General features: G+C 37.2%; 1 protein-coding gene across 3 annotated transcripts in view; it reads left to right on the top strand.

The window, feature by feature from the left end:
* ercc6l2 (excision repair cross-complementation group 6-like 2) overlaps window positions 1–14025 on the top strand; it is a 32536-nt gene extending 18511 nt beyond the window's left edge. For all 3 annotated transcript variants that reach the window (XM_058993132.1, XM_058993142.1, XM_058993127.1), the window contains 5 exons: window positions 383–463; window positions 1124–2345; window positions 3511–3665; window positions 12587–12757; window positions 13893–14025. In XM_058993132.1, coding sequence (XP_058849115.1) covers window positions 383–463; window positions 1124–2345; window positions 3511–3665; window positions 12587–12697 — 1569 coding nt within the window. In that variant the 3' untranslated portion in view covers window positions 12698–12757; window positions 13893–14025. The remainder of the gene's footprint in view (window positions 1–382; window positions 464–1123; window positions 2346–3510; window positions 3666–12586; window positions 12758–13892) is intronic.
* The last annotated feature ends 348 nt before the right edge of the window (window positions 14026–14373 follow it).

Genomic DNA, 14373 nt, shown 5'->3' with positions numbered 1-14373 from the left:
AATCATTGCATAACAATCTACAATTAATTCATTAAATGATTATAATAAATCATGACGATTTTGAAAAATATTGTGATATTATCCACATTGAAGATAACCTCACTTTCCTTGTTGTTGGTTGTAGCTGATTTTTAATTGGAGTAAAACAGAAAAATGTTGGGTCAGAAAATGAAGTTCATGAATCATTTATTTTTTGTCAAATGTATTTACAGTTGTGACATTTTATAAAGAACTTTTACTTGTTCAGTGCTGAATGTAAAAACAAAAAAAGGTTGTTTTTGTTTGTGTATATTTTTGGATTTGTCTATTCGGTGCATCTTTTTAAATGTAGAGTCAAGCTGTATTTGTTGTTCCTGTTGACGTGATTTGTGCTACCTTTTAGAGAGATGGTCGGGTGGAATCCGGCATAATGACAGCTGTCACGCGAATGAGAGAGCAAACTCCAGTACGAGGGATGGAAACAGTGAGTATTCTGTCTTCTCAGGCAGGCATGACTGACAGCATATGGAAACCATGGAGGGAGAACACCCCAGTGCCTCTTCAGCATTCTCCACTGTTACTTTCCCATGCAGTGTATTGTCTTATGGATATCTGCATTCGCATGAGAAATATGTACACTTGGCCTATCTTTTTTTTAAGGGTTGTAAACCTTTACAGGTGGCGTTTTAAAGGCTTGAAAGGATTAAAGATTAAAACAGCCACCTTCTAACCTACTAGGGGTGCATTCCCCTGGCTGTGTATATTGTGGAGGCGTGTGTATGTAAGCCACTTAACCATTTGTTTTGGGCATCCAACTTGGTTTGGACATTCTTAAGCAGAGTATCAGAATCTGTGCATATAGCTGTCCTTATATATGTCTACATATATAGTTTTACTATAAACAGTGGATGTAGGTCATGGTGTACTTTTTAATGATACTAAAAGCTCTACTTTTGTATTTGCAGCTATGGCAGGGATGTATTTTATAAAATGTACTTGTTAACTGTTTGTATACTAAAGGATATGTAAATGTTTTATGAAAAGTCGCATTTTAATTTTAGGTTTTATAACTTTTAGTGAGCATATCTGTTGCATGATTCCTACACATTTCCTACAAAAATATTTGCTTTTATACCTTTAATAGACAACAGGGCCTAATGGTGAGCCATCTAAAGAAAATCCTGAAATCACAGAAAAGATGAGCAAAGCATCCAGAATACCAAAAGGGATCTTGGATTTCAGCAGTGACAGTGAGGAGGATCATGGAAACAAGTCAAAATCCAGATCTGACAAAAACAGGGACCGTGAATCCAGTAGCACTTCTCCTGGCCCGGTCACTCTGCTTCACTGTGGATTTTCTAAACTGCTTGATGGCAATAAGGATCTGGGGGAATGCAATGATAGCAGTGGCAGTTCTAACATGGAAAGTTCTGAAAGCCAAAGCTCTTCCAATGAAGATATGGAAGCCGCTCCATCAGTTGAATTGGGAAGATCCAGTAATTTTCTGCCATCAGTGACTCAAACCTCGAGACAAGAGCAGCCTCAAAAACAAAAGCTTCGCAAGAATTGTGCTCTTTCTAGCAAGTCTGAGGGAGACACAGAATTAGGAAACAAACCAAAGAATTGTGGCACTTCCAAGAAGACTCTTGTTGCCAAGGCGACCCATTGTAGTTCAGAAGACAGTGATGATGTCATCCCTCCTTCTCAAGTGCTAGGTGCGAAAAGGAAAATGCCTGCCAAGGGAGAAAGTCACAGTGAAATCTTCTTGGAAGAAACTGAGGACTCAGAACATGGAAATGTCACAGGCCAGTCCTCTAAATGGCACCATTTGCTAGCTGGCAAACAAACAGATCGTCAAACCACTGCAACCAGCTTCCAGAGTAAAACAGGAAAAGCAGTTTACAAGTCTAAAATGTTTTGTAAGCTTAGAGACTATGGAGATGAGTCTGATGAGTCTGATGATATCGAGATCCCAAAAAATACAAAGTTGTACACCTCCAAAACAAAAAGGTTAAAGCAGTCAGTAGGTTCAACAAGTGTGACTCTTTCCAAAAAGCATCAGACACATGTTCATTTCAGATTACAAGAGAACAAATCTGATGATGTAAGAGCAGACTCTCAGAGAATTGATAACTTCTCATCTTCAGAAGAGGATGTTCCTACCAAGAAAGTCCGCTTTAGTAAAAACTGCAGGAAAAGAAACTGGGTACCAGACAGGATGTCCAGCAAAAGTCAGTTTGCCAGTACTGAAAATCGCTCCAGTAAAGCAGTCAAGAAGTCAAGTGTTTCTGAACTCAAATCATCCCTGAATGGCAAACCTAAGATTAACCAAGATGAGAAGTTTGGATCTATGGACACCTATTTAGGTAAATTTAAAATACTATTATCTAATGAGGATACATCAGGTGTCTGAGTGTGATAAGGCGAAACAAAAACTGATGTACATTATTCTGTAGTAACCTGCACTAATTGGGTTATATATGTTTCTGTTCTCACATTGAGGTGGAAACTCAGCATGATATACAAATATCAGAATATTGAGGGGTAATGATCTGTATTTAAAATGCCAACTTTGTATTTTGAACTTTAAGTATAGCGCTGTATAATTAAGCGATAATTGCATTGCTGTGCCATGTTACAAGGTAATAATGGAACTCCAGTCAATAAAGACAGACCGAAGGTTACAGAGGAACATACCACAGTAATGTCATTATCTACCTTTGTTTGTCTAAAATAGTCAGTGTAGTCCACTGAAAGAGTTTCTCTGAGAGCTGGGCTCGAGCGTCTGTGTGAAGCATTTCACCAGTAATCTGTGATTGAACAGGTGTCACTAATTAATGTCATCTGTCAGCCGTGCTTTGTTTTTCCATTATTGAGTAAAAACAGAACAGCCACAAGGAGAAGCTGAATAATATACTATAGGAGATTACAAAAATAATAATAATGTAATAATATATTATGGATTAAGGGTTTTTAAATGTATTATTAGAGTTAAATTGAGAAGTAAAACAGTAAATTAAAGCAATATTTTAACATAAGAATCACGTGTTGAAAAGAATAAAAGTGAACAAAATCATGTTTTAGTTAGAAAAGGCAGATTTCTCTGTATTTTGCTGTTTAGTTAAGGCCTATTCAAACCGGATGTGATGCGATTTGTCCAGCGATAAAATGGTACTTACGCTGCAACGCTATCTTTCACACCAGTGATGACAGGCACTCGCATGCGATGTGATAGGCGACTCTCCTCTGATTGGTCATTGTGAGTTCCCTAGCTGCCATGTGACAAAATCCTATGCAATCCTATGATGCATTATATTTTTTTGTCGTGGCGCAGTGTATCGTACGACACATTCGCTTGTTGCATTGCATCCGGTGTGAATAGGCCTTTAGAATTACACTAAATTGAATTTGTTCTTTTTTACTAATTGTATAATTGTGTACAATCTCAGAAATTCATTTAGTCCCATTTGCTTATATTGAACTTAAATACAGTACCTTTTTTCCTGTATATTTTATTTTTATTTTTTGCAGATGGGGTTCAGGAAGTTGCATATGCTCATTCAAATCAACGTATTGTCGGCGCAAGCAAGGCTGAAAATCGAATGAGTCGCTCAGCCATGCGGGATGTGTTTGAACTGAAAAGGTTTTCCCAGATCCCTGCCAATCTAGCGGTGTGCAGTGGCGAGGTAACCCTTTTTCTCTGATCACCACCAAGCAATTCATAATACACAGCTTCCATTTTAACTTATGTTAAGTTTTTGCTATTGTCTGAAGTTTGGGATATATGGAGGAACCTGTCAGTCCATCCATATACTAATTTTAAAAGCACATAATCTAGTCTTTTTTTATGTTCCCAGTGTTTTGGATCCTACTTCTTCACCTGGTAGGCTATTCCATGCATTTATCACTCTGTGTACTCTGTGAAGTAGTGGGTTAACTTTATGCCATTTATGATTTTAAAGACTTCAATCAAGTCCCCTTTTTCCCTTATTTTTTCTAAAATGAAGAGATTTAATTATTCTACATTTCCTCATAGCTCATGTCATTAAGTCCTGGGATCAGCCTAGTTGCCCTTCTATTTACTTTCTCGAGAGCAATGATGTATTTTTTGTAGTGAGGTGACCAAAACTGCACACAGTATTCTAGGTGGGGTCTAACCAGGGCATTGTATAATCTTAGCATAGCCTCTCTAGACTTGTATTTTGCAATATAGCCTAACATTCTATTTGCCTTTTTAATGGCCTCACCACATTGGCGAGATACTTTTAATGATGACTCCATATGGCAAAGTGGTTTGCAGTGCGCAGGTGTAGTGGTGATGTGATTACGAAACAGAAGACAGACAACAAAGTTCACGATCCAAACAAGTTTTATTTGTATAATCCTGGTCTGGCGACCACAAAGAATAATCATAGGCAGTACACAGCAGTGTGTATTACACTGCCTCTAAACAACGGGTTGCAGTCCTGAAATAATAATAATACACAGTTCGAAAAGAATAAACACAGTAGAACACACACATGTTCACAAGTCCAGAGTGAGTGCTGAAGTACAGTTTATTCATGCACAGTTGTGAAGTGTTGTCTGGGTTTAGTGCTGGCTTTTAGTGACAGCTCTGGGTTGTGTTAGCTGTCTAATAAGAACAAACAAGTAGATTTTAGACACGACAATAACAAACAAAACACTCACGGTAAATTCACAGTACTCCTTTCTTGGTTCAGCTTAACCATAACAAAAGGGACAGATCACCTAGCCACGTCCTCTTTTGTACCATCAGTCACGCTCCCTTGGTTAGCGAGTGCAACCGTTTCTCGTCCAATCCGCGGTTGTCATATCGCTTCCCATTTGGGACGATGACTTGGTGTATTGTAGCCCTACCCCCTTTCTAGATGGCCGACTTCCACCTAACCCTTGGAATGAATTGTCTGACCACCCAGTCCGGGGCACTCTGTTCCCTTTATACAGTGCCCTCACAGGTCGGGCGGGAGATTTATAAACAAGATTCATTCTTTCTGTGTCACGCTCCACTATAACCATTCCCTATTTCCATATCGTTCATTTTACACCTGTAACATGGATCTTTATGTCCAATATGCAATACATTTTTTAACATTAAAATTAATTTGCCCAGCTACAGAGAAGGTCCAAATCCCTTTGAATTAGCTGGGCTGCGGATTCAGAGTCCACAATACCCTCAAGTTTAGTATCATCTGCAAATCTGACAATCTTGTGTCAATGTGTATGTTAGTCCAAGTCATTTATATAAATGAGGAACAGTAAGGATCCAAAGACAGACCCTTGTGGTACCCCACTAAGTACATTCCCTCAATCTGATTTTCCACCTATCGCACAGTGGCGGCTCAGCAGAGGAGGCACTGCCTACTCAATTTTGAAAAGAAATAAGCCTTTTTATGTATTTCTTTATTTATATGTAATATAACAATAAATGCATATCCAAATATTCAAATGCTTCACTCAGTCAACCCTGTACATTCGGATGAGGTGGTTATGATTAGCCCGTCTATTAGCCAGTCATATTCTTCCACTTCTTCAGCTGGCTTGCATGGGACGCTGAGTAAAGCCGTCTTTCGGAGGAGGCAGACGCGTTCTTGTCCCCTCTGTAGTTACGATTAGCACGTCTATTTGCCAGTCATATTCTATCATTTCTTCAGCTGGCTTGTATGGAACGCTGAGTAAAGCCGTCTAAAAAATAGCCAAGGGGGGCATGTCGCCTCTACCATTTTTCCTGTTTTAGCCAATCATCAGACTTGTGCCCTCCCACATTGATGACCTCGGATGCTAATACTGACGAGAGTGAATGGAACGAAGCACGGTAAGGGCGTAGCAAACGCCTGTAGATTGAATCATTTAAATTAATACATTTGAGAGAGAGAGATACTGAGAGTACTGTTTATATTTGTTTCTTCGAATTATACTGTACCTTGCTCCAGAATTCAAGTTTTGGTGAAGTGTTTTCTTTTTATTAAATAGATATGTTTCATATGTATAGAACAGTATATCATTATTTTGTTGATCATTTATTTAAGTTTAGCAAATTAAATTGACAGGATGTGCGTTTTAACAGCCAAATTGGGGTAAAACGTTAAGATATGAAAAGTGTTGTCAGTCAGAATACAATAATAAGATTCTCTCTCATGCTGGGGGCTTAAGGGGACTCCTAGCCCTCTGATTTTTTCTGCTTCCCCATTTTTTTGGCTTCCAGCAGCCATTGCTCTCAACATTTGCAAGTTTCCAGTCTAGAGACCTCACCTGTTTCTATATAATTATTCATATAACTTATTTTTACCCTTGTTTCCTTAAGCACCTATGGATAACTCATATCTGGGTCTGGTGATTTTGTTATTTTTGTAGCTCCTGTAGCTTATTTAATACCTCTACTTCACTGATGCTGAAATCTTCATCTTCTGTGTGTGCGCAAACTGGCGGCAAATTATTCGTATCCTCTCTGGTGAAAACATAAAAAAAACATTTAATACATCAGATATTGTGCAGTCCTCATAAACCTTGTTATCGTATTCATCTCTCAGTACTGTAACCTCCTCTTTCACAGTTCTTTACTTTTATAAGATTGGAAGAATTGTCACGATCTTGATTGCTCTCATTGTTTGTTTAAAGCCATAGCAGGGTTTTATATTGCTTACCTACAGTCCTTGTTTCTTACAGTGTTAATGAATAACTGCATCACTCAAATAGGGAGGTCAGTTTAAGTTGGTTTAGACCAATTTTAATTCCTGTGCATTTACAATTTGGATTACAAAATAAATTGAATTATCATACTGTTGAACTTTCCAATACCATTTAAAGTAAGTGGGCATCTACAGTATATGGTTAAAAGGATGCCACACATTTTGACCCTATGTTTCTATCAAATAGGGTCTCAACTTTTATTTATACCAGTTACTTGTTTTGTCATTATGTTTATATATAGTTCTAAAATCCAGGAGTATGCAAAGACTGCTGTTTTGTTCGGGATTAGTTACCATGGGGATGGAAACGTGATAAAAGAGGGAAGATGTGTTCTTTTCTCAGTTTCCTGCCAGCTGTCATCCTTGCCTACAACATCATGAATTCATGCCAAAATATAGACTAAGACAGACTCAAGTATACTGTATCTGTAGACATTGGTACAAGTGTTGTGAAATGAACTATGATCCAAGAACAACAAGCTCTCAGACAGTTGTATTCATGTCAGTGTCTGATAGTGAAATAATTGGATGCTTGCACTAAAACCTGGAATAATAGAAAATGTATTATGTTACTGCCGTGGTGTGTAAACGAGAGATCAGCGAATACTGGTGGTTATTAGTATCATGGGACTTTTACATTTCAAGGTAACACATTCAACACACATTTTGAAATATTGCGTTGGAAATTGATTTACATATGTATTCTGAGATAGGTTTGCTTATGGAAATAATCAAGTAAAAAATATTACCTCTGGTCATGTCAGTGATGGAGGCTATTCTTTAAGGTGGGGTTACCATGCACTTTACTCCAAATTCTCTTTCCATTGTCTTGAGAATGTGACGTAGCACACACTTATCACACACATTCCTCATGCTATAGGAAGTGTGCAGCGAAAACATTGTACAACTTAAAGGAGTGTGTAAATCGCATTCTCACACTAAAAAGCTGTGCAAATTGAAACATGTCCGAAAGCCGTACCTTATGCATACGAGATTTCAGCAGTAAAGATCCTGTTTGTGACGTAACCTCACTCAACTTTCTACTACAACTAAAGGCCATACCAAGCAATTCTTTATTAACAACTGAGATCTGCTGGAAGTAGTCCTGGCAAGTTGTTTGACCAAATTGGAAAAAAATAAGCATATAGTACGAGGGGTTTAGAGACCTTCACTCAGTATTTTTTCTTTTTTGTATATGGCACCATTTATTCAACATTTCAAATTATTGCCATTTGACTCAAATGATAGTGCTTTATAGTTTAGTTGTTTTATAAGCAAGGTTATAAAAAAATACTGAAGCTACTACATATTCAAAAAAAATCCAGCCCTTTATAATAATAAATAAATAAAGAAGCCCTTTGCAAAGCACAGAAATATATATATATATATATATATATATATATATATATATATATATATATATATATATATATAATTATTCTTTACACTTTTGCTATCAGCATGTTTGGTGATCGGATAGCTGATTGCTTTAAGCCTAGACTTTTCTGTCCCTTAGCAATAAGATGCAATTCATTGTACACTAGCCTTAAGTAGTAGCTATCATGAGTACCTACCAAGGACAAAAAAAGTCATGTTTGTACCCCAGAATGTATTAAATTAGCATGGCTGGGAATTTGTGCCAGTGGTCTCCTGTATTTTTGTTGTTGTAAGAATATAATGTAGTGGAAAGCTTTGTGGAAACCCAGTTTAAGATGCACGAAATCAGTAGTCAAATTGGAACTCTGGCAGAAACATTTAAATATACTCTCCTGTATTTTACTATTAATTAGGTTATTTTAATTTGGAAGGAGAATTTCTCTCCCTAGAAGAAAACAATGGAAACCCAAATTACCTGAAAGGTACTACCAAAATAGCGTGAGAAAAAGGGGAGACTTATTTGTCTCTTTTGAGTGTTGGCATAGTCCAATAAAAAATACCCCGTAGCCACAACTGTTTTAACCTCCAATATTTACCAACAATGCCTACCTAGGGGACTATCAATGGAAATTAGCCATTTGGCTAAGTTGAGTACATAATGCGTCTTATGTTGTCCTTGATAAATTTAAAAGTAAAACAAATATTTCAGAAACCATTAAAGATGCATACTTCATATATCCTTTTGCTTACCAACCACGACTCGTTTTTTCACAAACAGTTTGATCAGTTTCTGTTTCCCTTGCACTACGAAAGCGTTGTTTTTGTTGATGTAATTCAAATTAAAAATAGCCAACTGGTATTAAATTCTGTTACAGTTGCTTTTTCTGAAAGCTTCTTGCCCTTTTCCAACTGATCGATCGCAGTTTGTTTAAACTGCAGGGTATGTTTATACGCCCTCTTTTAATCATGTTCGTCATTTTAGCGATTTAGTAGCTCCATGTATCTGTTGTTGGGTTTATTTTCATTAAGTCAGTATATATAACAGTCTTTTTCTTTTTTTTTCAATGGGATAATGTAATTCCAAGCGTCACACTAAATTGGATATGATGGGGGACATGTCAGGCATATCACAACATACAGCATAACGGTGTCTGTATAGCAAGGGACTTCTGAAAGGTGCAGGACGTGAGTGAGAGGTTAAGAAAACCTACATTCACTCCCCAGTAACTCGCAGTATTAAAATAAGACAAATTTGTCAACGCAGATTAGCTGTTAAGAAATACAAGATTCTGTGGCTGAAAAAAAATATGGCAGGAGATAGCTGATTGGGAGTATGTGGTTGATACTGTAAAAAGAGATCATATACTGCCAGAAGCGCTGGCAAGATGAACGTCAGATTGTAAACAAAACTGTGGGGTCGTCTCACTCTGCTGGATCATGTTCCTCTTGGTGTACAGTCCACACAAGCACACTGAAACCTGGCGTTTCCTTAGGCTACGAACATGTTTTAAATGTTTTCCAACCAGTAAGTAGCCTATCCTGTTCAGATGACTTAACAATGCATTTTAACGTATGCGTTACAAATAACAAAATACTTGAATTACGTAATTACGGGGTAATTAAACAGACTTTTTTATTATTAATATTGGCTTTAATAGATGTTTCTAAATGCAGAAATTATGCTAGGAAACGATACCGCTAAGACAGATCTCATTCTCCGCCTGGAACAAGGAACGTGTTAATCATGATGCTGGTAGGGGTCAATTAATGGCACAATACAGATTTTTGAATCAGACAAATAATATGTTAATAAAAAAATAGGTATCTAGCATCACGATAAGTGATGTTTTTTGACGGTAAATTGCGCTTATGCATCACCCAGTGAAATATGGTCATGTTAAACACTATTACTTGCACGATAAAGGAGACAGTAAGTTTTATGAATATGGGCCTGGTCTCTTATCATTAGGAAACACATATCTTCACTACTGTGCCATGGGAGCCTGTTTGTTTTTGTTTTTCTTCACAAAAACTGTACTCATTTAATCATCTAGAAAAAAAAAAAGTTCTAAAATTGAATTGTTAGATGTGCTTATTTAAACGTTTAGTTTAAGTGGTTAAGGCCATTAAGAGTAACCGGTTGTTGATTCTGGCTGCATCTTCAGATCGGTCTGAAGACTGCATTTACTGTAACTCTTCTTACTTCAAGACAAAGACCTTGACCCTTTAATTTGAAGATGGTTTGAAGTTTTAACACAATGAAATAAACAGACTTCAAAACCACTAATTACTTTGTGCAACAAATAACCATCTGTAATAGACGGCTTTGTTTATGCATCAATGCATGATTTTCTCTAGCTGAGATAAAGGTGGTTTATGGTTTGTGTGATGTTTTAAATTATACTTGATTTCCCTATGGCGTCTTGGGTTAGATTATCCCAAACATCCATGGTGATTGTGTTGTGATATTTATTTACTGTTGCAAACAAAAGCAAAAATTTAATTATATTAAAAACATATGTATTGCTTGTCCACTGGTGGTGTTCTTTGTATCGCTGTGTCTTTATAACTGTGTTTGGAAAGAGGATCTGTACCCATGTGTGGCAGGCTGCCCTTCCCCTGTGTGTAGTTTTTGTGTTTTATGTTGTATGTTGAATGTGTTATTGTTGGGGTGTGTGTGTGTGTGTGTGTGTGTGTGTGTGTGTGTGTGTGTCTATATATATATATATATATATATATATATATATATATATATATATATATTGGTACACGGGGTATGTAGCACAGGTGATTTAAATGTATAGTTGTATTTCGGCACAGGGATTGCACAATCACTTCACGTGCAGATAAAATGTATTTGGGCACGTGGAGTGCACAAAGTAGTTCACGTGCAGACTGTGCTGAGATTCAATTGAATGATTGATTAGCAATCAAGTCTCAGCACAGCTGATTAAAAGAGTGAGTGTTTCACGCACACAGGGTTGGGTGTTCGCAGTGGAGAACGGGAGAGAGAAGGAGATAGAACTTTAAAAACGAAAACAATTGCTACTTGTGTTGGATTTCAGCCAGCACGATACTTGTTTGTTTGTTCACTGTTCTGAGTTTAGTGTCTGTCTGTTTTGGCCAATGTACCGGTTTGTTTGTTCAGTGTTTTGTTTTGTTCAAACTGTTTGTTTATTTAATAAATCCGCGCATCAAAGTTTCACTCCTCATTCTATGTCTGAGTAGAATGACGTCACCCACAAAGCCAAGCTTTGACACCCTGTATTTCATCATGCACCCATGTGAGTTGTGAAAGGCTTTGCCTTGTGTTCGCTGATAAATGAGTAATCCCACTGCAAATCATTGTGAGATTAAACATTTTAAATTTATTTCTCACTTAGAATAGAACGTATATTTTTCAGTGAGGTCCTGGAGCCTTACTTTTTATGTAAAACATAGTTTCCAGGAGAAATACCATGAATTTCTGCAAGTAACAAAAAATAAGACATAGTCTGGAGCAGTTGAATGAGGAAGAAGGAATCCATCTCTGGCGCTAATGGACTTTTTCAAAATCACCTTTACAACAAAAAAAAAGAAACAAACACTTTTAGAGATTGGCCTTAATTGTGGGCATGTCCTTGTGCTTGTGGCGGAGTGTCCCGCCCCTATATATATGTGCGCTGTTTATATTATTATTTGTGTTATTATTTAAAACCTCGTGGGGATGCGTGACTGATCAGCTAGTTAAACAATCAGTAGCTGATCAGTCACACATCCTCACAAGGTTTTAAAATAAAAAAAACAATAACACATAATGGCGGTGACTTTTCATCTGCGCCGCAAACAATAATAATACAAATAATAATATAAACAGCGCACATATATATAGGGGTGGGACACTCCGCCACAGTCCTATAGCTCCTGATGCATTGTTTGAGAGGAAACAGGTGCGTCTTGTCCAGTGTTGAAGGTTTCTGAGATTTGGGCCCCTGTAGCATGCGTGTTGCTTGTCACAATACATTTCTGCCATCTGAGAGATGTCAAGATCGTCTTGATGTATTTTTCTGCAAATGTTGCCATACTTGAAACACCAGAGAGACTGTCTTGGTAGACACGCTGGTCAATGCAGCTGCACCGCTGAGTGACAAGCCAGCTGCACTTGCACACGTTGTCAAGCCCATTGTGAATAGGGCTGATTCAGATTGAGAGGGACCAAAAGACAGACGGTGTAAAAAACTTGCTCTGATCAATAGCATATGTTTTTACACTTGCAATTTCCGGTTTGGCTCCTCCCATTCTTCAGTAGCACCACTTCTGGTTCACCTGAATCCAATTATATATTTAAAGCATGTAGTCCTAGTAAACGTAACTAAGAAGTTATTACAAACATCTTCAAGACAGTTGTCTTTCTTTTATTTTCAGTCTGCAGTATTGGAAACAGACGATGCCTGATGAGGGTGTCAGAAATAAATTACTAAAGTTAAAGCCGTCCCAAACAGTAATATGTTTGTTTCCTTTGATATATATATTTTCTTTGTTAGACTTTGTCAGAACAAACTGATGTGGACCTTACCCCAACAAAGCCTACACAGGTGGACAGTGGAAACCCAAAGCCTCTTCATCAAGCACATCCTGTCACACAAACAGAGTAGAGTCCACAGGGTGGGGAGGACTACCTTCTTCATTGGAGAGACTCCCAAAGCAATCTGCAGGTAAGTCAAGAGGTCAGATAGCGGTCTGTTCCTTTTCTTCTGAGCGCAAGATTCATTTCCTCAACTGTCAAGATACATGATACTTCAACCCAAAGGTGAGACCTGAAACTATTTGAGGTGAAATCAGTGACAAAGAAAATTGTAAACCACGGTAATATAACCTGGGGAAGGAAAGCCAGACATGTGTTCTTCCACAAAAGACATTACCCCAAGAAAACCTTGACAAGGAAACACTTTGCAGATGTTTTTGTTATCAGAGAAATTGTGTTTGAGCTTCTTGTAACTTAACACGATGCAGAGCCGTGTGTTTTTTCCTCATGCTCATCCAGAATAATTTGTTTTGATTTTAAGCATCATTTATTTATGTTTTCCCTTATTTTTTTATTTAAAATATGAAATGAAAATAGTACATTGGAGACAAAAGCACACTGTTTAGGTTTTGGGTATAGTACTGTACTGCTGCACGGAGTGCCAAACTTCACCACAGTTCCCCAGTAGTGTGCCTCAACCCTATCCTGGAAGGGACCACCCTTGAGTAACAGTATTTCATTTTCCATGCTTATTCACGTCCATGCCTCTTTTTCAAGACTGCCAGAAAGGGCCAAGTTATGCACAATTGCATTGTGGTTTTCTGACCAAGACCACAGACAACTAGGGACTTATAACCACTGGATTTGACTTGAGTCTTGAGTGGTGAAAGATTAGGGATTCCAGCCACAGAACCAACTTCTAAAAGAGATTTATTTAACGTTTTCTGTCAAATCTTTTAATTAATCATAAAAACAAATCAAAGGTATTTGTATATAGAAAACTACCACTCATAATTTGACATGCATGATGTTACAGTCCAAAACATTTTTTAATGCTACTTTTTTATATCAGAATCCCCATAAGGGAAATTGGCAAACTGTAAGTCTATTAAAACATTTTTGCTCAAGTGGAGGTTTAAAAGGTGTTAAAAGGTTTTGATTTATTATATTAAATATATATATATATATATATATATATATATATATATATATATATATATATATATATATATATATATATATATGTATTTATTTTTGTTTTATAATATGAACATACATTTATATGAACAGTTTTAAAAGAAGATGATTATTTATTTTTTTTGCAGGAAACAGCTGACAGAGATGGCTGCTTATTTCAGGATGGCTTCAGTGGAGGAGCTGGCAGAGCTCGTTGTTAGAAGCACCCCTGAATCTCGACAATCAATGCTGAGAGATTTTTACTGTAGCCAGCATGCCGAACTGAAAGACATTTTGACCATTAAATATTCCAAACCATTAACAGAGTTTGGGAAACAAAAGACTGGCAAGAACCCCAATTGTGCTTCTTCTGATGTTAAAAATATTTCAGACACAGATTTAAAAAGTTTGAGAAAAGGTACAAGACCACGGAAATTGACATATTGGGAATCTGAGGATTCAGACACCTCAGAAGATTCAGGTAGTTATTTAAATAAATGCAAATCAATCAGCAAAGCTGAAGTTTGTGTTTCCCAGAATCCTCCTTTTGACAACCCCTCCATCGAGTCAGGAAACTCTGCCAGTGATAGTGTAAAACACAAACAAAAGCAGCGGCACAGTCTCTCAGTT

This window comes from Acipenser ruthenus, chromosome 2 (genome assembly GCF_902713425.1).
Source record: "Acipenser ruthenus chromosome 2, fAciRut3.2 maternal haplotype, whole genome shotgun sequence".
NCBI lineage: Eukaryota > Metazoa > Chordata > Actinopteri > Acipenseriformes > Acipenseridae > Acipenser > Acipenser ruthenus.
The sequence above is the reverse complement of the archived record's forward strand: the minus strand, read 5'-3'. Positions and strand labels throughout refer to the sequence as shown.